Below are 26,652 nucleotides of genomic sequence, written 5' to 3' on the forward strand. Positions count from 1 at the left end.
GTAACCCTTTGTGCTAACTTACCTGGTATACTACCAAGCAGAATCAATGAGTTAAACAGTTAACTCACCTAAATATTCTGAAATAACTTTCTTTTTTTATAATGAACCTGAAAATCAGTAGTTGTTCCTGGTTGTTTATTAAAGTCAGCTGCATGGTTAGTGGCTAACTCATTGAACCTACTTTGTTGTATACCCATCAGACTGAAAGCGGGTTGTTTTTTTTACATTTATTGACAAGTTCACTGTTTCTTTAAGCATCTGGTGAGGTTCATTAATTCGATTAAAAATGCATGCATCTCCCTGCGCTATTATTACGGCTGGATACAGCTTCGCAGCGAGGGGATGGAACGGAACGAGCAGGACTGTCATGTCTAGATTGGATACAGCTTTTGTCAAAACATTTATTTTTTTTGCATTTTAGCTAACCCTAAACCTTTTCCTCTACCTTAACTTAATTATCCTAACCTGCCACGTTAATTATCCTATTTTGGGAGGCAGGTAAAAACAACTTGTTGCGTAAATTCTCCTAAACCTGCTACAAAAGGTCAATTTTGACAAAAGCTGTATCCTTTCTAGCCAAAACCGAGCAGGACCGGTGCACCGGGAGAATGAAAACCACTCTGAGCCAAGAGACAGAGACACATACCTTCAAAACAAGAACCATTTCAGATGCTGCCTGCCGCTACCTCTTTCAGCTTCTATCTGACTGTCTCTAGGTATGAAATAAAACATGTCAGGCCAGCCGACATGTCGCTTCTCCTCCGCTGAATAGTAACATAGCTGTCCTTGTCGTTGCACAGACGGGAATGTCAACTCCGGGAAGATGGTCCGCATAGCGAGCGTCCTGGGGTTGGTGATGCTCAGTGTTGCTCTGCTCATACTCTCATTGATCAGCTACGTGTCAATAAAAAAAGATTTTCTCTTCACGTCCCCCAAATATGCAAATTCAGGGGGTTCTCGGATGTACATGTTTCATAGCGGATTTCGGTAAGTATTGCAATAACATCTCGCAATAGAAACGTGTGCTATGTGCGTAGGCTATAGCCTGCTGAAGTGTGCAGTTTTACATTCTTCTAGCATATACATAGATGTAACGGTTTTTATTGTTTTTATTTCCAGAATAGCAGTTGTGGGGGGGCTTTTTCTAAAACCAGAGGTTTCATATTAGGGAGGCTTGTGTCATAGGCTGCTAGCCCTAGAGTAGGCTACACCACAAACCAAAAGGCCTGTCACAGTATAAATAAAAATACACTGTCACAGTATGAATATAACGACGCCTCTGTCGGTTCTCTCGTCATATTCTAAGGTCATATCAATAATCAACGTGTCCATATTTCCCACGATTATTGAATTTACCGGATGTCACAGTTTTTTTTATTTTATTCATCCTGATATCAAGTCGAATCTCCAAATTAATGAATACCCTACGTACAACAACAAGCCAGCGCACCGGTCGAAAATAGAGCAGAATTTAATCCTATCTGGTCATGAACAAGAAGCACAGCGCATGTTGTAATGTTCGTACTGCTGTGAGCGTTATGCCACAAGGCCCCTGTGTTATGATGCTCAGCTAGAGAGGTCCTGAACGTCCAGCTGTGACGCACTGGCCACTGGCTGCTGTTCTCTGGCTCGCTGAAGGGAGCTGTCCTTGGTTCTGATTTAAAAGTGGCGGTAGATTCATTTCCACCCTGTAATCATTCCCCCCTTTGTTGAATCCAAGTTGTATCAGGCTGTATCACACCAGGCTGTATCATTGGATGCCCTCCCTTCCTCTCCACAGAAACTAAACATATATATACAGTGGGGAGAACAAGTATTTGATACACTGCCGATTTTGCAGGTTTTCCTACTTCCAAAGCATGTAGAGGTCTGTCATTTTTATCAGAGGTACACTTCAACTGTTAGAGACGGAATCTAAAATAAAAATCCAGAAAATCACATTGTATGATTTTTAAGTACTTAATTTGCATTTTATTGCATGACATAAGTATTTGATACATCAGAAAAGCAGAACTTAATATTTGGTACAGAAACCTTTGTTTGCAATTACAGAGATCATACGTTTCCTGTAGTTCTTGACCAGGTTTGCACACACTGCAGCAGGGATTAAAATAACATCAAATTGATCAGAAATACAGTGTAGACATTGTTAATGTTGTAAATTGCTATTGTAGCTGGAAACGGCAGATTCTTTATGGAATATCTACATTGGCGTACAGAGGCACATTATCAGCAACCATCACTCCTGTGTTCCAATGGCACGTTGTGTTAGCTAATCCAAGTTTATCATTTTAAAAGGCTAATTGATCATTAGAAAACCCTTTTGCAATTATGTTAGCACTGCAATAAAACTGGCCTTCTTTAGACTAGTTGAGTATCTGTAGCATCAGCAGTTGTGGGTTCGATTACAGACTCAAAATGGCCAGAAACAAAGACTTTCTTCTGAAATTCATCATTCTATTCTTGTTCTGTGAAATGAAGGTTATTCCATGAGAGAAATTGCCCAGAAACTGAAAATCGCGTACAAAGCTGTGAACTACTCCCTTCACAGAACAGGGCAAACTGGCTCTAACCAGAATAGAAAGAGGAGTGGGAGGCCCCGGTGCACAACTGAGCAAGAGGACAAGTACATTAGAGTGTTTAGTTTGAGAAACAGACGCCTCACAAGTCCTCAACTGGCAGCTTCATTAAATAGTACCCGCAAAACAACAGTCTCAAAGTGAACATTGAAGAGGTGACTTCCTTTGGCTTTTTCTTTGCAACTCTGCCTAGAAGGCCAGCATCCTGGAGTCACCTCTTCATTGTTGACGTTGAGACTGGTGGACTTGTGAGGCGTCTGTTCAAATGCACTACATTTGCCCAGAGCCCAATAGGCACTATATAGACAATAGGATACTATTTGGAAATCAAGCATTTTTATTTAACCTAGGCATACTAACCATACTGTACATGTAAGATCATCTCTCACACCCCAGTTCCATAACTCTCCATGTTTTATCCCCACAGCCACAGTCGAATCCCTTCACAAATACAATACCACCAGGATATTATCCAACCAATGTAGCAATGTGATGTGTTTGCCTCTGTCCACAGGTCTCAGTTGGCCACGAAGTACCTGGACCCGGCTTTCACCCCTCTGACCAGAGCCCTGAACGAGATCATCCAGGAGAACACTTCCAAATGGTGCTATAACAGAACGGCTTTCACAGAACATAGGTGAAGTAGCCTATAGGATACACCTGGATGCTGTTCATTAGGGCACTAACGTTGCAAAACGTTTTAACGCTATAACAGAACGGCTTTCACAGAGCAGAGGTGAAGTAGCCTATAGGATACACCTGGATGCTGTTCATTAGGGCACTAACGTTGCAAAACGTTTTAACGCTATAACAGAACGGCTTTCACAGAGCAGAGGTGAAGTAGCCTATAGGATACACCTGGATGCTGTTCATTAGGGCACTAACGTTGCAAAACGTTTTAACGCTATAACAGAACGGCTTTCACAGAGCAGAGGTGAAGTAGCCTATAGGATACACCTGGATGCTGTTCATTAGGGCACTAACGTTGCAAAACGTTTTAACGCTATAACAGAACGGCTTTCACAGAGCAGAGGTGAAGTAGCCTATAGGATACACCTGGATGCTGTTCATTAGGGCACTAACGTTGCAAAACGTTTTAACGCTATAACAGAACGGCTTTCACAGAGCAGAGGTGAAGTAGCCTATAGGATACAGCCGATTCCTATTCATTAAGCACTAACGTTGCAAATAATTTTACATCAGAAAATAGTGTTGTTATTAAGGTAGTGACCTTCCTTTTTCAAAACCTTTTGTGGGCCTAATGAACATGATCCACACCAGGCTCAGCGAAGCAGACTAACTTTAGACCAGGCTTGGTCTCTGGGGACAAACCTTAATATTAAAATGATAGAAGCAGATTTGGTTCTGGGTGCCGAGATTAGACCAGGCAATAAGCTATGGAGTGTTAGGAGAGAGTGTTGTTTAGGAGTGTTAGGAGAGAGTGTTGTTTAGGAGTGTTAGGAGAGAGTGTTGTTTAGGAGTGTTAGGAGAGAATGTTGTTTAGGATTGGTTTAGGAGACAGTGTTGTTTAGGAGTGTTTTGGAGTAGTTTAAGTGGAATATTGTTTTGGTGTTTTTAGGAGTGGTTTAGGAGAGAATGTTGTTTAGGAGTTTTTAGGAATGGTTTAGGAGGGAATGTTGTTTAGGAGTGTTAGGAGAGAATGTTGTTTAGGAGTGGTTTAGGAGGGAATGTTGTTTAGGAGTGTTAGGAGAGAATGTTGTTTAGGTGTTTTTAGGAAGGGTTTAGGAGGAATGTTGTTTAGGAGTGTTTAGGAGTGGTTTAGGAGGAATGTTGTTTAGGAGTGTTAGGAGAGAATGTTGTTTAGGTGTTTTTAGGAGTGGTTTTAGGAGGGAATGTTGTTCAGGAGTTTTTAGGAGTGGTTTTAGGAGGGAATGTTGTTCAGGAGTTTTTAGGAGTGGTTTTAGGAGGGAATGTTGTTCAGGAGTTTTTAGGAATGGTTTAGGAGGGAATGTTGTTCAGGAGTTTTTAGGAGTGGTTTTAGGAGGGAATGTTGTTCAGGAGTTTTTAGGAGTGGTTTTAGGAGGGAATGTTGTTCAGGAGTTTTTAGGAGTGGTTTTAGGAGGGAATGTTGTTCAGGAGTTTTTAGGAGTGGTTTAGGAGGGAATGTTGTTTAGGAGTTTTTAGGAATGGTTTAGGAGGGAATGTTGTTCAGGAGTTTTTAGGAATGGTTTAGGAGGGAATGTTGTTCAGGAGTTTTTAGGAATGGTTTTAGGAGGGAATGTTGCTAATGTATTATCTGCTGGTGTAAAAAGTGCTTTATAAATACATTTGATTGAATTTGATTGATATTACTGGATCGTAAGGAAAGTTAGCAAGGTCACCAGGCATAAAAGTTTATTTTGGGGTTCCTAGTGTGCGAGGGGTGGGGTAGTGGGCCGCTACCACTGGTGGAGGATAATGCAGGTACAGACAACACGGACACTTCTTAAAGGTGCAATATGCAGAAATCGCTCCGCCATTTCCTGGTTGCTCATATTCTAATAGTTCGGCTACTTTCAGTTTATGTGACAATAGAGAATCATTGTACCATCTAAACCGCTGTGAAATATATTTTCCATAACCAAAAATATAGTATTTTCAGCTGTTTAAAGCTGGTGTACAAAACCGAAAGTAGAAGATGCAAAAACTAAACTTAAGAACGGGAAACAGAGAAATAGCGCACATAGAAGCGATCTACCGCTTCTTAGACTTGCTTTCAATGAAAATGACAGTTCTATGAATCCAATCTCTATGTGAATTTGATGCGTCAATGGGGACCTGGTTTGCGCATAGTGGGACTATCATTTGTTTTTCAACAGGAAAATTACCCAAAACACACCTCCAGGCTGTGTAAGGGCTATTTCACAATCACCTAACCTCAGCCCAATTGAGATGGTTTGGGATGAGTTGGACTGCAGAGTGAAGGGAAAGCAGCCAACAAGTGCTCAGCATATGTGGGAACTCCTTCAAGACTGTTGGAAAAGCATTCCTCATGAAGCTGTTTGAGAGAATGCCAAGAGTGTGCAAAGCTGTCATCAAGGCAAAGGGTGGCTACTTTGAAGAATCTCAAATATAAAATATATTTTGATTTGTTTAACACTTTTTTGGTTACTCCATGATTCCATATATGTTAATTCATACTGTTGATATCTTCACTATTATTTATACAATGTAGAAAATAGTTTTAAAAAATCAGAAAAATCCTTGAATGAGTAGATGTGTTTGAAACTTTTGACTGGTACTGTATATATTTCCTGAGCTTTCAAATATCTCCCATATGGGTCCTGATCAAAATAAGTACACTACATAGGACATAGGGTGCGATTTGGGATGCTACCTAACACTTCCCCCCCTGTCTTATCTCTCCATATCTTCCAGAAAAGAGATCTCTCAGCACATCGATGTCGCCCACAACTTCACCCTAATCCGAAGCAGAGTGCGCGTGGGTCAGCTGATGCACTATGACTACTCCAGCCACAAGTACGTGTTCTCCATCGGTGAGAACTTCAAGTCCCTGCTTCCCGAGGCCTCCCCCATCGTCAACAAGCACTACAATGTGTGTGCCGTGGTGGGGAACAGCGGCATCCTCACAGGGAGTCGCTGCGGCCCCGAGATCGAGAAGTTTGACTTTGTCTTCCGCTGCAACTTCGCTCCCACCGAGATCTTCCACCGGGACGTGGGGCGGAGGACCAACCTCACGACCTTTAACCCCAGCATCCTGGAGAAGTACTACAACAACCTGCTGACACTGCAGGACAGGAACAACTTCTTCCTGAGTCTGAAGAAGCTGGACAGGGCCATACTCTGGATCCCTGCCTTCTTCTTCCACACCTCGGCCACGGTGACCAGGACCCTGGTCGACTTCTTTGTGGAGCACAGAGGACAGCTGAAGGTTCAGCTGGCGTGGCCTGGCAACATCATGCAGTACATAAACCGGTAAGACTGGACACACCAGACTGGTTGGTTGATTGATAAATTGACTGATTTGTTGATTTAGCGATTGATTTATTGGTTGATTGATTGATTGATTACGTTTATTGTCCTTCAAGAGGAAACTCTTCACAGATCACAAGTTACATATAAACACAAGTCACATTGAATCACAACTGGACACACCTAGCATAGCATTGGACGCACCTAGCATAGCACTGGACACACCTAGCATAGCACTGGACACACCTAGCATAACACTGGACACACCTAGCATAGTATTGGACACACCTAGCATAGCACTGGACACACCTAGCATAGCACTGGACACACCTAGCATAACACTGGACACACCTAGCATAGCATTGGACGCACCTAGCATAACACTGGACGCACCTAGCATAGCACTGGACACACCTAGCATAGCACTGGACACACCTAGCATAGTATTGGACACACCTAGCATAACACTGGACACACCTAGCATAACACTGGACACACCTAGCATAGCACTGGACACACCTAGCATAGCACTGGACACACCTAGCATAACACTGGACACACCTAGCATAGCATTGGACGCACCTAGCATAACACTGGACGCACCTAGCATAGCACTGGACACACCTAGCATAGCACTGGACACACCTAGCATAGTATTGGACACACCTAGCATAACACTGGACACACCTAGCATAACACTGGACACACCTAGCATAACACTGGACACACCTAGCATAGCACTGGACACACCTAGCATAACACTGGACACACCTAGCATAGTATTGGACACACCTAGCATAACACTGGACACACCTAGCATAACACTGGACACACCTTGCATAACACTGGACACACCTAGCATAGCACTGGACACACCTAGCATAGTATTGGACACACCTAGCATAACACTGGACACACCTAGCATAACACTGGACACACCTTGCATAACGTTGGATGCACTTAACATAGCATTGAACCAGAGGAGGCTGGTGGGTGAACAGGCTCATTTTAATGGCTGGAATAGAATAAATAGAATGGTATCAAACACAACAAACCATGTTTGACTTCGTTCCATTTATTATATTCCAGCCATTACAATGAGTCCGTCCTCCTATAGCTTCTCCCACCAGCCTCTTCTGCATTGGACGAACATAACACAGCATCAGACACACCCAACATTGCATTGGGCACACTCAACATAGCATTTTGACTTTTGTATGTCCTTCTCAGAAATAGATTATGAAAATTTGAAGTCATTTTATTTCAACAATGTACAATCCATGCTTCTTACCATAACCTCTCCACCAGTAACTGACATGAAAATGTAGTAATACGCTAAGGAAAGAAGAGCTATCAAATCAAATCAAATGTATTTATATAGCCCTTCTTACATCAGCTGATATCTCAATGTGCTGTATAGAAACCCAGCCTAAAACCCCAAACAGCAAGTAATGCAGGTGTAGAAGCACAGTGGCTAGGAAAAACTCCCTAGAAAGGCCAAAACCTAGGAAGAAACCTAGAGAGGAACCAGGCTATGAGGGGTGGCCAGTCCTCTTCTGGCTGTGCCGGGTGGAGATTATAACAGAACATGGCCAAGATGTTCAAATGTTCATAAATGACCAGCATGGTCAAATAATAATATTCACAGTGGTTGTAGAGGGTGCAACAAGTCAGCACCTCAAGAGTAAATGTCAGTTGGCTTTTCATAGCCGATCATTGAGAGTATCTCTACCGCTCCTGCTGTCTCTAGAGAGTTGAAAACAGCAGGTCTGGGACAGGTAGCACGTCCGGTGAACAGGTCAGGGTTCCATAGCCGCAGGCAGAACAGTTGAAACTGGAGCAGCAGCCCGGCCAGGTGGACTGGGGACAGCAAGGAGTCATCATGCCAGGTAGTCCTGAGGCATGGTCCTAGGGCTCAGGACCTCCGAGAGAGAGAAAGAAGAAGAAAGAAAGAAAGAAAGAAAGAAGGAGAGAATTAGAGAGAGCATACTTAAATTCACACAGGACACCGGATAAGACAGGAGAAATACTCCAGATATAACAGACTGACCCTAGCCCCCCGACACATAAACTACTGCACCATAAATACTGGAGGCTGAGACAGGAGGGGTCAGGAGACACTGTGGCCCCATCCGATGATACCCCCGGACAGGGCCAAACAGGCAGGATATAACCCTATCATTGACCAATACTATGTATATATTAAAATATCGCGGCTAGCTGTGTAGCTAGGTCTTCTCCTCTAACTCTACATGGATCAGCAGCGTATTGAGCTTCCCACCTCATTTTCCAAAGCTTTTAAAACACGGAAGCTAAATGCGGAAACTATGGATACAACTTCCTCTGTGCTCCTGCATTATCGTAATTCATATATGCGCGCCACTAGAAATCCTTGCGTTAGAGTATTTCTGTTAGCTTGTACATCCTGAAAAAATACACCACATTACTGGCCTGTTAATGTGCCTGGACCTTGTAGGTTAAACTGCAGAGAAAAAAACCCCATAACTGATCAAAATGGTTGCCCTGATCAAGCAGGCTAGATGCAGTTATTCCTAAATAAATATGCGTTCAAAATGCCAGGCTTTTGAATGGTTATTCAAATGGAAGACTATTCACTGCAGTTTACAGCCAATTCATGGATTTTAAATCAAATTGTATTTGCACATGCACCGAATACAACAGGTGTAGTAGACCTTACAGTGAAATGCTGTTATTTATTTATTTAACTTTTATTTAACTAGACAAGTCAGTTAAGAACAAATTCTTATTGACAATAACAGCCTACCCCGGCCAAACCCGGGCAACGCTGGGCCAATTGTGGCTAAAATACTAAAATAAACTGGAGTAAAAAAAATATATACATATATATTTTTGTTGAAAAATAACAAATGATTAAGGAGCAACAATAAAATAACAGTAGCGAGGCTATATACAGGGAGTACTGGTACAGAGTCAATGTGCGGGGTCAAAGGTTAGCCGAGGTAATTGAGGTAATATGTACACTACCGTTCAAAAGTTTGGGGTCACTTAGAAATGTCCTTGTTTTTGAAAGAAAAGCACATTTGTTGTCCATTAAAATAACGTCAAATTGATCAGAAATACAATGCAGACATTGTTAATGTTGTAAATGACTATTGTAGCTGGAAACGGCTGATATTTTATGGAATATCTACATAGGCGTAGAGGCCCATTATCAGCAACCATCACTCCTGTGTTCCAATGGCACGTTGTGTTAGCTAATCCAAGTTTATCATTTTCTTCTGAAACTCGTCAGTCTATTCTTGTTCTGAGAAATGAAGGCTATTCCATGAGAGAAATTGCCAAGAAACTGAAGATCTCGTATAACGCTGTGTACTACTCCCTTCACAGAACAGCACAAACTGTCTCTAACCAGAATAGAATGAGGAGTGGGAGGCCCCGGTGCACAACTGAGCAAGAGAACAAGTACGTTAGAGTGTCTAGTTTGAGAAACAGACACCTCACAAGTCCTCAACTGGCAGCTTCATTAAATAATACCCGCAAAACACCAGTCTCAGCGTGAACAGCGAAGAGGCGACTCCGGGACGCTGGCCTTCTAGGCAGAGTTCCTCTGTCCAGTGTCTGTGTTCTTTAGTCCATCTTAATCTTTTATTTTTATTGTCCAGTCTGAGATATGGCTTTTTCTTTGCAACTCTGCCTAGTCCACAATCATCTCCTTTGTCTTGATCAAGTTGAGGGAGAGGTTGTTGTCCTGGCACCACACAGCAAGGTCTCTGACCTCCTCCCTATAGGCTGTCTCATCGTTGTCGGTGATCAAGCCTACCACTGTTGTGTCATTGGTAAATGTAATGATGGTGTTGGAGTCGTGCAGTCATGCGTGAACAGGGAGAACAGGAGAGGACTGAGGATGTACCCCTGAGGGGCCCCCGTGTTGAGGATCAGCATAGCAGATGTGTTGTTTTTGTTTAATTTAACCTTTATTTAACTAGGCAAGTCAGTTAAGAACAAATTCTTATTTACAATGACAGCCTACCGGGGAACAGTGGGTTAACTGCCTTGTTCAGGGGCAGAACAACAGATTTTTACCTTTTCAGCTCAGGGATTCGATCCAGCAACCTTTCGGTTACTGGCCCAATGCTCTAACCACTAGGTTACATGCCGACCCCGTTATTACCTACCTTTACCACCTTGGGGTGGCCCGCCAGGAAGTCCAGGATCCAGTTGCCGAGGGAGGTGTTTAGTCCCAAGGTCCTTAGCTTGGTGATGAGCTTTGAGGGCACTATGGTGTTGAACGCTGAGCTGTAGTCAATGAATAACATTCTCACGTAGTGTTCCTTTTGTCCAGGTGGGAAAGAGCAGTGTGGAGTGCAATAGACATTGCATCATCTGTGGATCTGTTGGGGCGATATGCAAATTGGCGTGGGTCTAGGGTTTCTGGGATAATGGTGTTGATTTGAGCCATGACCAGCCTTTCAAAGCACCTCGTGCTTACAGCCGTGAGGGCTACGGGTCTGTAGTCATTTAGGCAGTTTACTTTGGTGTCCATGGACACAGGGACTATGGTGGTCTGCTTGAAACATGTTGGTATTACAGACTCGGTCAGGGACAGGTTGAAAATGTCAGTGAAGACACTTGCCAGTTGGTCAGCGCATGCTCGGAGTACACGTCCTGGTAATCCGTCTGGCCCTGCGGCCTTGTGAATGTTGACCTGTTTTAAAGGTCTTACTCACATCGGCAACGGAGAGCGTGATCACACAGTCTTCCGGTGCATGTTTCAGTGTTATTTGCCTCGAAGCGAGCATAGAAGTTATTTAGCTCATCTGGTAGGCTTGTGTCAATGGGCAGCTCTCGGCTGTGCTTCCCTTTGTAGTCTGTAATGGTTTGCAAGCCCTGCCACATAAGACGAGCGTCGGAGCCGGTGTAGTACGATTCGATCTTAGTCCTGTATTGACGCTTTGCCTGTTTGATGGTTCATCGGAGAGAATATGGGATTTCTTATAAGCGTCAAGGTTAGAGTCCCGCTCCTTGAAAGCGGCAGCTCTACCCTTTAGCTCAGTGTGGATGTTGCCTGTATTTATGGCTTGCATGTTTCGTCACAGTATTGTTTTGAATGTTCATTTTGAACTGATACCCAACTGAACATTCTACTCAATGCATCGTCATTGAGCGTTGAAGAAGGTTTCATCCAAAGTGCATTACAGTGGCTTGGAAATCTAATGGCGTTCAAAATGAGGCAAATAATTAGTAGGAAAACCTTTTTGTCACCATTCTGATGTCACCAGATTATAACGTTAGCTAGCTAGCTAAGATTGAGGGGAGACAACCGGATTTTAGCTAGCTAACGTTAGCTTTGCTAGCTATTTTTGATGAATTTTGCCAGCTAATGACAACATTGCCATCTTTTTAAAGTAAATTTGATGACATGATAATGCTAGAAAAGTTTTTTCCTACTAATTATTTGACTACTTTATCAACATCATCGTATTTCCAGACACTATAGTGTAATTTAGACAAAACAGTAGTTAGCCTCCGTCCAGAATGACTGGGCTTATCACCACTTTATGGCACCACTACGGCGCCGCCAATAGAGGGCGGCTTGAGAACGTTCACAACAATGGCATGACGCGACCGAGTGACTGAGGTGCAACCTATACTCAAGTTTTGTACTCAATTGAAAACAATAACATTCTTCCTTACCTTGTGTTGTTGTAGCCTGGGTAGGATACATTTCTTGTCCCTAAAAAAAAAGTGAAATGAATCGGGGACTGGTAGGGAGCAGCCTCTGGAGCACACATAATGTAAGCTACCTATGATTTCATTATCTGATACTTTTTTCTTATATTTCGCTGTGTAAATTCACTGTATATATTCCTATTGACTTAATGAAATATGGGCTAGTATGCTTCTAACTTAGGCTAAAGCTGGAGCCTGTCTGTCTTTGTTCTGTTGCGCAATTACGCACCTGGCCTCTCCGCTCCCACGGCAGGGAAAGCCAGACTACAAAAAGCTTGTTGGACACTTATTTTGACTTATTTTCTTTAGTCTACTATCAGCCTATTGGACGAGAGATACACACTTGCTCTTCCTTGCTGAATGTAAAAGGGGCGGGACGTTGGAAAGGAGAAGCCAGTTTCCTATAGTAGGCCAATCTTAACACCGATTGGCTACATACTGACAACAAACACTGCTAATGTACCTTTCTTGACCTTCAAAACTATCGACAATAGACCCAAACTGATCCACATGTTTGCATAGTCAGGCCTAGGCTGTTAGGCCTATGCACTTATTTTGGCATGAAACAAAACAGGACGTTTGAGCGGTTATTCAAATTAGCCTAAATAACTGAGGTTTATGGACAATAATTGTGTAGTCACTAAAAAAACAATTAATTCCTCATTGCACTGTGTTGTTGTAGCCCCGGTATAATAATGATCTTGTTTAAAAACGTAGGCCTAATAATAATAGTGGTGGTGCTAGCTGGAGCCGTCTGAGCGATTAGCTTCTGATCCCTCACCCGCTAGTGACTGAATGCTGATATACCTGGTTCTGACTCACTGCAGGCTGTCCGGCAAGAACAGTATGGATGCTTCTCAGTCCAGAACTTGTATTATCTTCATCCCTACCACCATAAGCGATAGTATTCACACACTGTAAGGGCTGTCGTGAGAGAGAGACCAAGGTGCAGCAGAGTTAGTGTTCATCATAAAAGGTTTTAATGATCAACGAACACTATACAAAAGAAACCAAAAACGACTAGCAACAGTTCTGTTAAGAACACACTAAACAGAAAACAATTACCCACAAAACCCAAAGGAAAAACATGCTCCTTATGTGTGACTCCCAATCAGCAACAACGAGCTTCAGCTGTGCCTGATTGGGAGCCACACATGGCCCAAAATAAAGAAATACAAAAACATAGAGAAAGGAACATAGAACGCCCACCCAATGTAACACCCTGGCCTAAAACCTGACACTGAAGGGGGGGTCCGGGTGGGCCTTCTTACGGCGGCGGCTCAGGTGCGGGTCGTGGCCTCTGTTCCACCCTTGGCGTCGCCCTCTTAGGTGGCGCACCTGGCCGCGCCGAAGGTCTGGTGGGCGACCCTGACTGCGCACGGCTGGCGGGCGTCCCTGGCGGCTCCGGCGGCACTGACCCAGGATTCACCAGGCTGAGGAGAGATGTAAGAGGCCTGGCCCTAGGCGTAGGCACAGGACTCACCGGGCTGGCGGGCGGCTCTGACTGCTCTGGACAGGCGGGCGGCTCTGGCGGCTCCGGACAGGTGGGCGGCTCTGGCGGCTCCGGACAGGCGGGCGGCTCCGGACAGGCGGGCGGCTCTGGCGGCTCTGGACTGGCGGGCGGCTCTGGCGGCTCCTGACTGGCGGGCGGCTCTGGCGGCTCCTGACTGGCGGGCGGCTCTGGCGGCTCCTGACTGGCGGGCGGCTCTGGCGGCTCCGGACTGGCGGGAAGCTCTGGCGGCTCCAGACTGGCGGGCAGCTCTGGCGGCTCCAGACTGGTGGGCAGCTCTGGCGGCTCCAGACTGGCGAGACCCACTGGAGGCCTAGTCCTAGGAGGCGGCACAGGACGGACCAGGATGGGGAGACCCACTGGAGGCCTAGTCCTGGGAGGTGGCACTGGACGGACCAGGATGGGGAGACCCACTGGAGGCCTAGTCCTGGGAGGTGGCACAGGACGGACAAGGATGGGGAGACCCACTGGAGACCTGGTCCGTGGAGCAGGCACAGGACTTACCAGGATGGGGAGATCCACTGGAGGCCTGGTCCGAGGAGGAGGCACAGGATAAACCGGGCTGTGGGGGAGCACTGCAGTTCTGGTACGGACGCTCTTTACCCACACTCCAGGCTGAATGCCCACTTTGGCCCGGCACGGGCGGAGAGCAGGCATTGGGCGAACTGGACCCTCCCAGCGCTCTGGAGACACAGTGCGCAACGCCGGCGCAGGATAACCTGGACTGAGGAGGCGCACTGGAGACCAGACACGCTGAGCTGGCACCATCCGCCCTGGCTTGATGCCTGCCCTCGCATGGCACTTGCGGGGGGCTGGTATGCAGTGCACCGGGCTTTGAACGCGCCCTGGGGACACCGTGCACTCCACAGCATAACACGGTGTCTTACCAGTACCACGCTGCTTCCGGTAAGCACGGGGAGTTGGCTCAGGTCTACCGCCTGACTCCGCCAATCTCCCCGTGTGCCCCCCAAAAAAAATGTTTTGGGGCTGCCTCCCGTGTCCGTTGCGCTTCCTTTCCTCATACCAGCGCCTCTCAGCTCTCGCCGCCTCGATCTCCCACTGCGGGCGGCGATAATCCCCAGCTTGAGCCCATGGTCCTTTCCCGTCCAGGATTTCCTCCCAAGTCCACGACTCCAGATAGCTTTTCTCCTGGTGCCTCTCCTTGTGCTGCTCCCTCCTCCGCTGCTTGGTCCGTTGTTGGTGGGTAATTCTGTAAGGGCTGTCGTGAGAGAGAGACCAAGGTGCAGCGGAGTTAGTGTTCATCATAAAAGGTTTTAATGATCAACGAACACTATACAAAAGAAACCAAAAACGACTAGCAACAGTTCTGTTAGGAACACACTAAACAGAAAACAATTACCCACAAAACCCAAAGGAAAAACATGCTCCTTATGTGTGACTCCCAATCAGCAACAACGAGCTTCAGCTGTGCCTGATTGGGAGCCACACACGGCCCAACACAAAGAAATACAAAAACATAGAGAAAGGGACATAGAACGCCCACCCAATGTAACACCCTGGCCTAACCATAATAAAGAACAAAAACCCCTCTCTATGGCCAGGGCGTTACACACACAGAAATCTTCGTTTTACGTAGGATGTACCTGTGGTTCTATAGGGGAAAGGAGACATATACACTACCAGTCAAAAGTTTTTAGAACACCTACTAAGGGTTTTTCTTAATTTTGACTATGTTCTACATTGTAAAATAATAGTGAAGACATCAACACTATGAAATAACACATATGGAATCATGTAGTAACCGAAAAAAGTGTTAAACAAATAAAAATATATTTTATATTTGAGATCCTTCAATTAGCCACCCTTTGCCTTGATGACAGCTTTGCACACTCTTGGCATTCTCTCAACCAGCATCATGACGTAGTCACCTGGAAGGCATTTCAATTAACAAGTGTGCCTTCTTAAAAGTTAATTTGTTTCCTTCTTAATGCGTTTGAGCCAATCAGTTGTGTTGTGACAAGGTAGGAGGAAATAAATAAATATATGAATAAATAGAAAACCTTGAATGAGTAGGTGTTCTAAAACTTTTGACCGGTAGTGTATATATATTAACTATAGTAATGCCACAATACCACAGGATCTGTACATAGCCTGGTAGAATGTCTTTACATAAACACATCAGGGATGTGTATAAACGTCTCGCTATAGAGAGAGAGAGAACTAATTATTCGGAAGGCATGATTTATTGCCCTCTCTCTCTGGCCTAATGTAGATCTTATCTGATCTGTGTCCGGTGCCTCAGAGTCATAAATCTTACTGGGGACAGTCTGAAACTTCTAGAATCTCTTGCCATGGCTTAACAGTAGCACGAATAAGTGTTAAAGTGCGCATATAGGCTATAGGAATTAACCAGCTCTAAACAATCATGCATCCAAAGCAATATAAACAACATGCAAATGGGGTATCTGTCACGACTGCTCCCGCTCTTTCCCCCCCCCCCCCGGTGCTCGAGGGTGCCAGGCTGCCCTGCATTACGCTCTCCTGCCACCATCATTTACGCACACCTGCCTTCCCTCGTCACGCACTTCAGCGATATTGGACTCACCTGGACTCACTCAATCACCTGTTTATTACGTCCCCTATATTTGTCAGTTCCCCAGCTCTGTTCCCCGCTGCTGCATTGTTTTGTCATATGTCCGTGTTGCCCGTGTGCTGACGCTGTTCCTGTCTTGTTCTATGTCTGTTCCCGAATAAATGTCTGACTCCCCGTATCTGCTTCTCCTGTCCGGCGTCGGCCCTTACAGAATGCAGCAGCTATCACACGAAGCATCAGGGAGTACTGGCGTTCCGGTTGGTGGTGACTGCGGTCCTGGGTAGATGCCGATGGAACTGGGGGTGCCTAAGCCAGCTCGTCGGGCTTCCTCGCCCTAGCTGGCTCGAGAGGTTTCCTTGTCTCAGTTGGCTTGGCAGGTTCCCATCCCACGTCATGCTCCGCCGGATCATCGGGCTTCCATGCCTCAGCGGGATCGACAGGCTCCTATGCCTCAGCCGGCTCACTAGGCTCCCACGCCCCTGCCGTTTCGTGGGGAGTTTATCCCCAGCTGGCTTGCCCTGCGCCCATGTCTCGGCTGGCTCGCCCAGGTGGGACGCCGGGTGGCGCCTCTGGGGGGGGGGGGGGTACTGTCACGTCTGCTCCCGCTCTTCCCCCCTGGTGCTCGAGGGCGCCAGGCTGCCCTGCATTACGCTCTCCTGCCACCATCATTTACGCACACCACGCGCTTCAGCAATATTGGACTCACCTGGACTCACTCAATCACCTGTTTATTACCTCCCCTATATTTGTCAGTTCCCCAGCTCTGTTCCCCGCTGCTGCATTGTTTGTCATATGTTCGTGTTGCCCATGTGCTGACGCTGTTCCTGTCTTGTTCTTTGTTTGTTTTTCCGAATAAATGTCTGACTCCCCGTACCTGCTTCTCCTGTCCAGCGTCGGTCTTTACAGTATCTGAAATATACAAGCTGCAGCAGTACTATACAACTACAGAGGTAATTAGGCCTAAAGGCAATTTTTTGCAGTCAATCATCATCTCAACGTAGGTAACAAACCTCCCGACAATAAATCCCACAACTCACTTCTTGGATCCATTGACAATCTTCCTAAAATAAACAGTCAACTTGGTCGTTAACCAGAACTTGCTAACCGGACTGTGGGGAAGTCATGTGTACAGGCATTTCCTTTTTCACAGTCTGGCCGTACTAGAGGGGCAGTTGATAGCCAGTGTGACTTTAAAGAACCATGGGGGACAGGAGGGTGCACAATGTTGCAGGAACAGTGTCGTGGCAGAGGATCCACTAACTCAGCTGTTGCAGGGCCACTGGGGCCCTTCCGTGGGCGCTGAGTACAATGCCGGAGGCTGGCCGCAGCTGAAGGAGGAATGTGGCACGCCTGCCACAACTGTCTTTGGTAGCTCACTGAGGTTGGTGACTCTTTCACCACTGCTGAACGCGATGTCTCCCATAGTGGAACAGGCTGGGATCCCTGGGTGAGGCTCGTCGGGAATCTGGAGGCAGGGCCCGGCTAAGCCCCAGAGACGAGGTCAGGGGTTCCCCAGGTGCAGTGGCCAGAGGGTCCCCAAGTCAGGGAACGGTGGGTCCCCAGGTCAGGGAACGGTGGATCCCCAGGTCAGGGAACGGTGGGTCCCCAGGTCAGGGAACGGTGGATCACCAGCTCAGGGAACGGTGGGTCACCAGCTCAGGGAACGGTGGGTCCCCAGGTCAGGGAACGGTGGATCACCAGGTCAGGGAACGGTGGATCACCAGGTCAGGGAACGGTGGATCCCCAAGTCAGGGAACGGTGGGTAACCAGGTCAGGGAACGGTGGGTCTCCAGGTCAGGGGGCTGAGGGCCTAGCAGGGCAGGAAACCTAGGACCTGACAGGGCAGAGGACTTCAAACCTACTACTAAGACGGAGGACTGCAAGCCAGGTATGGTCATTGTGGCCGCAGGCTGGGACTTGGCAGCGGCAAGCTGAACTTTGAAGACAGGACGGGGCTTATCCCACCAGGCCGTGGCGGTCTGAACCAGTATCCCCTATATAGTGCACTACCTTGTGACCACAACCCTATGGGCCCTGGTGACCACAGCCCTATTGGCACTGGTGACCACAGCCCTATTGGCCCTGGTGACCACAGCCCTCTGGGCCCTGGTGACCACAACCCTATGGTCCCTGGTGACCACAACCCTCTGGGCCCTGGTGACCACAGCCCTCTGGGCCCTGGTGACCACAGCCCTATGGGCCCTGGTGACCACAGCCCTCTGGGCCCTGGTGACCACAGCCCTATTGGCCCTGGTGACCACAGCCCTATTGGCCCTGGTGAACACAGCCCTATTGGCCCTGGTGACCACAGCCCTCTGGGACCTGGTGACCACAGCCCTCTGGGACCTGGTGACCACAGCCCTATGGGCCCTGGTGACCACAGCCCTCTGGGACCTGGTGACCACAGCCCTCTGGGCCCTGGTGACCACAGCCCTATTGGCCCTGGTGACCACAGCCCTATGGGCCCTGGTGACCACAGCCTTCTGGGCCCTGGTGACCACAGACCTCTGGGCCCTGGTGACCACAGCCCTCTGGGCCCTGGTGACCACAGCCCTATTGGCCCTGGTGACCACAGCCCTCTGGGCCCTGGTGACCACAGCCCTATGGGCCCTGCTGACCACAACCCTCTGGGCCCTGGTGACCACAGCCCTCTGGGCCCTTGTCAAAAGTAGTGTGCTAGAAAGTGAATAGGGTGCTATTTGGGACATGTTGTACTACCATCTCCCTCAATCCCGTTAAAGTAACCTGCTCGCGCTGAATCTCTCCATTTAATAAGCTCCGTCTGCATTAAACACCAGTGTCTATTGTGTTCATAGATGAGGGGCCAATTTCATTTTGGGATAATGCATCAATGGTTTCAATTGATTTTCAACTTAATACTGGACCATGTACAGCACTCACACATACACACACATAAACACACACACACACTTCTACATCTGCATTGCTTGCTGTTTGGGGTTTTTAGGCTGGGTTTCTGTATAAGCACTTTGTGACATCGGCTGATGTAAAAAATGGCTTTATAAATACATTTGATCGATTGATAGACACACACACAAACACACACAAACACACACATACACACACACACACACACATAACCACACACATAAACGCGCGCACACACACACACACCCCCAAAAACACACACACAAACACACTTCAATCCATTCTAACAGTACCCATTCTAACAGTATCCATTCTAACAGTAACCATTCTAACAGTATCCATTCTAACAGTAAATATTCCAACCGTATCCATTCTAACAGTAACCATTCTAACAGTATCCATTCTAACAGTATCCATTCTAACAGTATCCATTCTAACAGTAACCATTCTAACAGTAACCATTCTAACAGTAAATATTCCAACCGTATCCATTCTAACAGTATCCATTCTAACAGTATCCATTCTAACAGTACCCATTCTAACAGTATCCATTCTAACAGTAACCATTCTAACAGTAACCATTCTAACAGTAAATATTCCAACCGTATCCATTCTAACAGTAACCATTCTAACAGTATCCATTCTAACAGTACCCATTCTAACAGTATCCATTCTAACAGTAACCATTCTAACAGTAACCATTCTAACAGTAAATATTCCAACCGTATCCATTCTAACAGTATCCATTCTAACAGTATCCATTCTAACAGTATCCATTCTAACAGTAAATATTCCAACCGTAACTATTCTGACAGTAACCATTCTAACATAATCCATTCTAACAGTATCCATTCTAACAGTATCCATTCTAACAGTAACCATTCTAACAGTAACCATTCTAACCGTATCCATTCTAACAGTAACCATTCTAACAGTATCCATTCTAACAGTAACCATTCTAACAGTATCCATTCTAACAGTATCCATTCTAACAGTATCCATTCTAACAGTACCCATTCTAACAGTAACCATTCTAACAGTATCCATTCTAACAGTATCCATTCTAACAGTATCCATTCTAACAGTAACCATTCTAACAGTACCCATTCTAACAGTAAATATTCCAACCGTATCCATTCTAACAGTAACCATTCTAACAGTATCCATTCTAACAGTATCCATTCTAACAGTATCCATTCTAACAGTAACCATTCTAACAGTAACCATTCTAACAGTAAATATTCCAACCGTATCCATTCTAACAGTATCCATTCTAACAGTATCCATTCTAACAGTATCCATTCTAACAGTAAATATTCCAACCGTAACTATTCTGACAGTAACCATTCTAACATAATCCATTCTAACAGTATCCATTCTAACAGTATCCATTCTAACAGTACCCATTCTAACAGTACCCATTCTAACAGTATCCATTCTAACAGTATCCATTCTAACAGTATCCATTCTAACAGTAACCATTCTAACAGTAACCATTCTAACAGTAAATGTTCCAACCGTATCCATTCTAACAGTAACCATTCTAACAGTATCCATCTAACAGTAACCATTCTAACAGTAACCATTCTAACAGTAACCATTCTAACAGTACCCATTCTAACAGTATCCATTCTAACAGTAACCATTCTAACAGTAACCATTCTAACAGTATCCATTCTAACAGTAACCATTCTAACAGTATCCATTCTAACAGTATCCATTCTAACAGTAACCATTCTAACAGTAACCATTCTAACAGTATCCATTCTAACAGTAACCATTCTAACAGTATCCATTCTAACAGTAACCATTCTAACAGTAACCATTCTAACAGTATCCATTCTAACAGTAACCATTCTAACAGTATCCATTCTAACAGTAACCATTCTAACAGTATCCATTCTAACAGTACCCATTCTAACAGTATCCATTCTAACAGTATCCATTCTAACAGTAAATATTCCAACCGTATCCATTCTAACAGTATCCATTCTAACAGTATCCATTCTAACAGTAACCATTCTAACAGTATCCATTCTAACAGTACCCATTCTAACAGTACCCATTCTAACAGTATCCATTCTAACAGTAACCATTCTAACAGTATCCATTCTAACAGTATCCATTCTAACAGTAACCATTCTAACAGTATCCATTCTAACAGTAACCATTCTAACAGTATCCATTCTAACAGTAACCATTCTAACAGTACCCATTCTAACAGTAACCATTCTAACAGTATCCATTCTAACAGTATCCATTCTAACAGTAACCATTCTAACAGTATCCATTCTAACAGTATCCATTCTAACAGTAACCATTCCAACAGTAACCATTCTAACAGTATCCATTCTAACAGTAACCATTCTAACAGTAAATATTCCAACCGTATCCATTCTAACAGTAACCATTCTAACAGTAACCATTCTAACAGTATCCATTCTAACAGTATCCATTCTAACAGTAACCATTCTAACAGTATCCATTCTAACAGTACCCATTCTAACAGTAACCATTCTAACAGTATCCATTCTAACAGTATCCATTCTAACAGTATCCATTCTAACAGTACCCATTCTAACAGTACCCATTCTAACAGTAACCATTCTAACAGTAACCATTCTAACAGTATCCATTCTAACAGTAACCATTCTAACAGTATCCATTCTAACAGTAACCATTCTAACAGTATCCATTCTAACAGTACCCATTCTAACAGTAACCATTCTAACAGTATCCATTCTAACAGTATCCATTCTAACAGTATCCATTCTAACAGTACCCATTCTAACAGTAACCATTCTAACAGTAACCATTCTAACAGTATCCATTCTAACAGTAACCATTCTAACAGTATCCATTCTAACAGTAACCATTCTAACAGTACCCATTCTAACAGTAACCATTCTAACAGTAACCATTCTAACAGTATCCATTCTAACAGTAACCATTCTAACAGTAACCATTCTAACAGTAACCATTCTAACAGTATCCATTCTAACAGTAACCATTCTAACAGTATCCATTCTAACAGTATCCATTCTAACAGTAACCATTCTAACAGTATCCATTCTAACAGTATCAATTCTAACAGTAACCATTCTAACAGTATCCATTCTAACAGTACCCATTCTAACAGTAACCATTCTAACAGTATCCATTCTAACAGTATCCATTCTAACAGTATCCATTCTAACAGTACCCATTCTAACAGTACCCATTCTAACAGTAACCATTCTAACAGTAACCATTCTAACAGTATCCATTCTAACAGTAACCATTCTAACAGTATCCATTCTAACAGTAACCATTCTAACAGTATCCATTCTAACAGTAACCATTCTAACAGTATCCATTCTAACAGTATCCATTCTAACAGTATCCATTCTAACAGTATCCATTCTAACAGTATCCATTCTAACAGTAACCATTCTAACAGTATCCATTCTAACAGTAAATATTCCAACCGTATCCATTCTAACAGTATCCATTCTAACAGTATCCATTCTAACAGTACCCATTCTAACAGTATCCATTCTAACAGTATCCATTCTAACAGTATCCATTCTAACAGTATCCATTCTAACAGTAACCATTCTAACAGTATCCATTCTAACAGTACCCATTCTAACAGTACCCATTCTAACAGTATCCATTCTAACAGTAACCATTCTAACAGTATCCATTCTAACAGTAAATATTCCAACCGTATCCATTCTAACAGTAACCATTCTAACAGTATCCATTCTAACAGTATCCATTCTAACAGTATCCATTCTAACAGTAAATATTCTAACAGTAACCATTCTAACAGTATCCATTCTAACAGTATCCATTCTAACAGTAAATATTCCAACCGTATCCATTCTAACAGTAACCATTCTAACAGTATCCATTCTAACAGTATCCATTCTAACAGTACCCATTCTAACAGTAACCATTCTAACAGTATCCATTCTAACAGTATCCATTCTAACAGTATCCATTCTAACAGTATCCATTCTAACAGTACCCACTCTAACCCTGTCTGTTCTGTTGGTCTGTGCTGCAGATACTGGAAGACCAAGCAGCTGTCACCGAAGCGTCTGAGCACGGGGATCCTCATGTACACTCTGGCCTCGTCCATGTGTGAGGAGATCCACCTGTACGGCTTCTGGCCCTTTGGCTGGGACCCCAACACGGGCAAGGAGCTTCCCTACCACTACTACGACAAGAAGGGTACCAAGTTCACCACCAAGTGGCAGGAGTCCCACCAGCTGCCAGCAGAGTTCAAACTGCTCTATAGGATGCACACAGAGGGACTTATCAAACTGACACTCTCACATTGTGCCTAGACCTGACTGGACTGGACCGAACCAGACTGGACCGGACCGACCTGGACTGGACTTGACTGAACCAGACTGGACCGGACCGACCTGGACTGGACTTGACTGAACCGGACTGTACATGGACCAAATCAGAGTAAAAGGCTAAATCTGGCACATTATGTCATTTTCTGGTTGTAAACTGGTTTTCTGTTTAATAAGGTGTTAAATAACCAGATTACAACCAATTGGTGGCTGTTACTGTACAGCCAGGTATGAAGGTCCTTTTAATGATGACATCAAGAAATCAGGAGAAAGACGTTATATTTTGGTTGTTATCTGGTTAGATAACCAGATCACAACTATATAAAGACGTATTTTTCTAGTTGTAAAAAGACATAAGCATAACGTCATTATACAATCAGTATATAGTACAACCTGACCATGACGTCATGAAACATGTCATTGCAACCAGTTTTTCCCGCTGCGATGGGCCAGTGAGATTCTTACTGGCTGCCCAAGATGGATTCCCAGGCTGCCCAAGATGGATTCCCAGGCTGCCCAAGATGGATTCCCAGGCTGCCCAAGATGAATTCCCAGGCTGCCCAAGATGGATTCCCAGGCTGCCCAAGATGGATTCCCAGGCTGCCCAAGATGGATTCCCAGGCTGCCCAAGATGGATTCCCAGGCTGCCCAAGATGGATTCCCAGGCTGCCCAAGATGGATTCCCAGGCTGCCCAAGATGGATTCCCAGGCTGCCCAAGATGGATTCCCAAGATGGATTCCCAGGCTGCCCAAGATGGATTCCCAGGCTGCCCAAGATGGATTCCCAAGATGGATTCCCAGGCTGCCCAAGATGGATTCCCAGGCTGCCCAAGATGGATTCCCAGGCTGCCCAAGATGGATTCCCAGGCTGCCCAAGATGGATTCCCAGGTTGCCCAAGATGGATTCCCAGGCTGGCCATGATGGATTCCCAGGCTGCACATGATTGATTCCCAGGCTGCCCAAGATGGATTCCCAGGCTGCCCAAGATGGATTCCCAGGCTGTCCATGATGGATTCCCAGGCTGCCCAAGATGGATTCCCAGGCTGTCCATGATGGATTCCCAGGCTGCCCAAGATGGATTCCCAGGCTGCCCAAGATGGATTCCCAGGCTGCCCAAGATGGATTCCCAGGTTGCCCAAGATGGATTCCCAGGCTGGCCATGATGGATTCCCAGGCTGCCCATGATTGATTCCCAGGCTGCCCAAGATGGATTCCCAGGCTGCCCAAGATGGATTCCCAGGCTGCCCAAGATGGATTCCCAGGTTGCCCAAGATGGATTCCCAGGCTGGCCATGATGGATTCCCAGGCTGCACATGATTGATTCCCAGGCTGCCCAAGATGGATTCCCAGGCTGCCCAAGATGGATTCCCAGGCTGTCCATGATGGATTCCCAGGCTGCCCAAGATGGATTCCCAGGCTGTCCATGATGGATTCCCAGGCTGCCCAAGATGGATTCCCAGGCTGCCCAAGATGGATTCCCAGGCTGCCCAAGATGGATTCCCAGGCTGCCCAAGATGGATTCCCAGGCTGCCCAAGATGGATTCCCAGGCTGCCCAAGATGGATTCCCAGGCTGCCCAAGATGGATTCCCAGGCTGCCCAAGATGGATTCCCAGGCTGCCCAAGATGGATTCCCAGGCTGCCCATGTTGTTGCCTGCTAGTGCTACGCTTTGTGACAGCTAAACTACAGCGGCTAGTTGTTATACTACAGTGGCTATACTACAGCTGCTAAACTACAGCTGCAATACTACAGCGGCTATACTACAGCTGCTATAGTACAGCGGTTATACTACAGTGGTTATACTTCAGTGGTTATACTACAGCGGTTATACTACAGCGGCTAAATTACAGCGGCTATACTACAGCGGTTATACTACAGCGGCTATACTACAGCGGCTATACTACAGCGGTTATACTACAGCGGCTAACCTACAGCTGCTATACTACAGATGCTATACTACAGCTGCTATACTACAGCGGCTATGGTACAGCGGCTATGCTACAGCGGCTATACTACAGCTGCTATACTACAGCTGCTATACTACAGCTGCTATACTACAGCGGCTAACCTACAGCGGCTATGCTACAGCGGCTATACTACAGCGGCTATACTACAGCGGCTAACTACAGCTGCTATACTACAGCGGTTATACTACAGCTGCTATACTACAGAGGCTATACTACAGCTGTTATACTACAGCTGCTATACTACAGCTGCTAAACTACAGCTGCTATACTACAGCGGTTATACTACAGCTGCTATACTACAGAGGCTATACTACAGCTGCTATACTACAGCTGCTATACTACAGCTGCTATACTACAGCTGCTATGCTACAGCTGCTATACTACAGCTGCTATACTACAGCTGCTATGCTACAGCGGCTATGCTACAGCGGCAATACTACAGCGGCTATACTACAGCGGTTATACTACAGCGGCTAACCTACAGCTGCTATGCTACAGCTGCTATGCTACAGCGGCTATGCTACAGCGGCTATGCTACAGCGGCTATACTACAGCGGCTAACTACAGCTGCTATACTACAGCTGCTATACTACAGCTGCTAAACTACAGCTGCTATACTACAGCGGCTATGCTACAGCTGCTATACTACAGCTGCTATGCTACAGCGGCTATGCTACAGCGGCTATGCTACAGCGGTTATACTACAGCGGTTATACTACAGCTGCTGTGCTACAGCTGCTATGCTACAGCTGCTATGCTACAGCGGCTATGCTACAGCGGCTATGCTACAGCGGTTATACTACAGCGGTTATACTACAGCTGCTATGCTACAGCGGCTATGCTACAGCGGTTATACTACAGCACCTAAGACACAGTAATATCAGCCTTTTTCTCTATAACCTGAGCTCATCATTATATATCAGAGCTCTGGTTTATCTATGGCACAGTAGAAATGACAGAAATAGAGAATCCAGATTTCCCTGTATTGTGGTTATATACTGTATGTACAGCTGCAGCTGTACCACCAAGTGGTTTTGGTGATTTATTTTACATCAGGGTTTTTTTCTCAGGAGATTTAAGTTGCTGTGGGATTTTTTTCTTTTTAAGAATTAAAATAATTTTAACAAAGTATCATTACTGAATAATGGAACTATCATT

The 26,652-nt window shown here is 45.3% G+C and overlaps 1 protein-coding gene across 1 annotated transcript; it reads left to right on the plus strand.

Annotated features, from left to right (window-relative positions):
• Positions 1–424: 424 nt before the first annotated feature.
• On the plus strand, positions 425–24,082 carry LOC106568531 (alpha-N-acetylneuraminate alpha-2,8-sialyltransferase ST8SIA3). Its single transcript, XM_082960589.1, has 4 exons — positions 425–987; positions 3,094–3,216; positions 5,958–6,515; positions 23,229–24,082. Exons 1-4 carry the CDS (start codon positions 824–826, stop codon positions 23,509–23,511), a joined length of 1,128 nt encoding a protein of 375 aa, XP_082816715.1. The 5' UTR covers positions 425–823; the 3' UTR covers positions 23,512–24,082.
• The last annotated feature ends 2,570 nt before the right edge of the window (positions 24,083–26,652 follow it).

This window comes from Salmo salar, chromosome 13 (assembly GCF_965601325.2).
Source record: "Salmo salar chromosome 13, fSalSal1, whole genome shotgun sequence".
Lineage (NCBI taxonomy): Eukaryota > Metazoa > Chordata > Actinopteri > Salmoniformes > Salmonidae > Salmo > Salmo salar.

Excerpts from the sequence above, each read along its gene's own strand:
- LOC106568531 (XM_082960589.1), top strand. The coding sequence starts at position 824 with ATGGTCCGCATAGCGAGCGTCCTGGGGTTGGTGATGCTCAGTGTTGCT. Across the intron at positions 3,217-5,957 it reads ACGGCTTTCACAGAACATAG|AAAAGAGATCTCTCAGCACA; the intron begins GTGAAGTAGCCT and ends CATATCTTCCAG. Across the intron at positions 6,516-23,228 it reads ATCATGCAGTACATAAACCG|ATACTGGAAGACCAAGCAGC; the intron begins GTAAGACTGGAC and ends TCTGTGCTGCAG.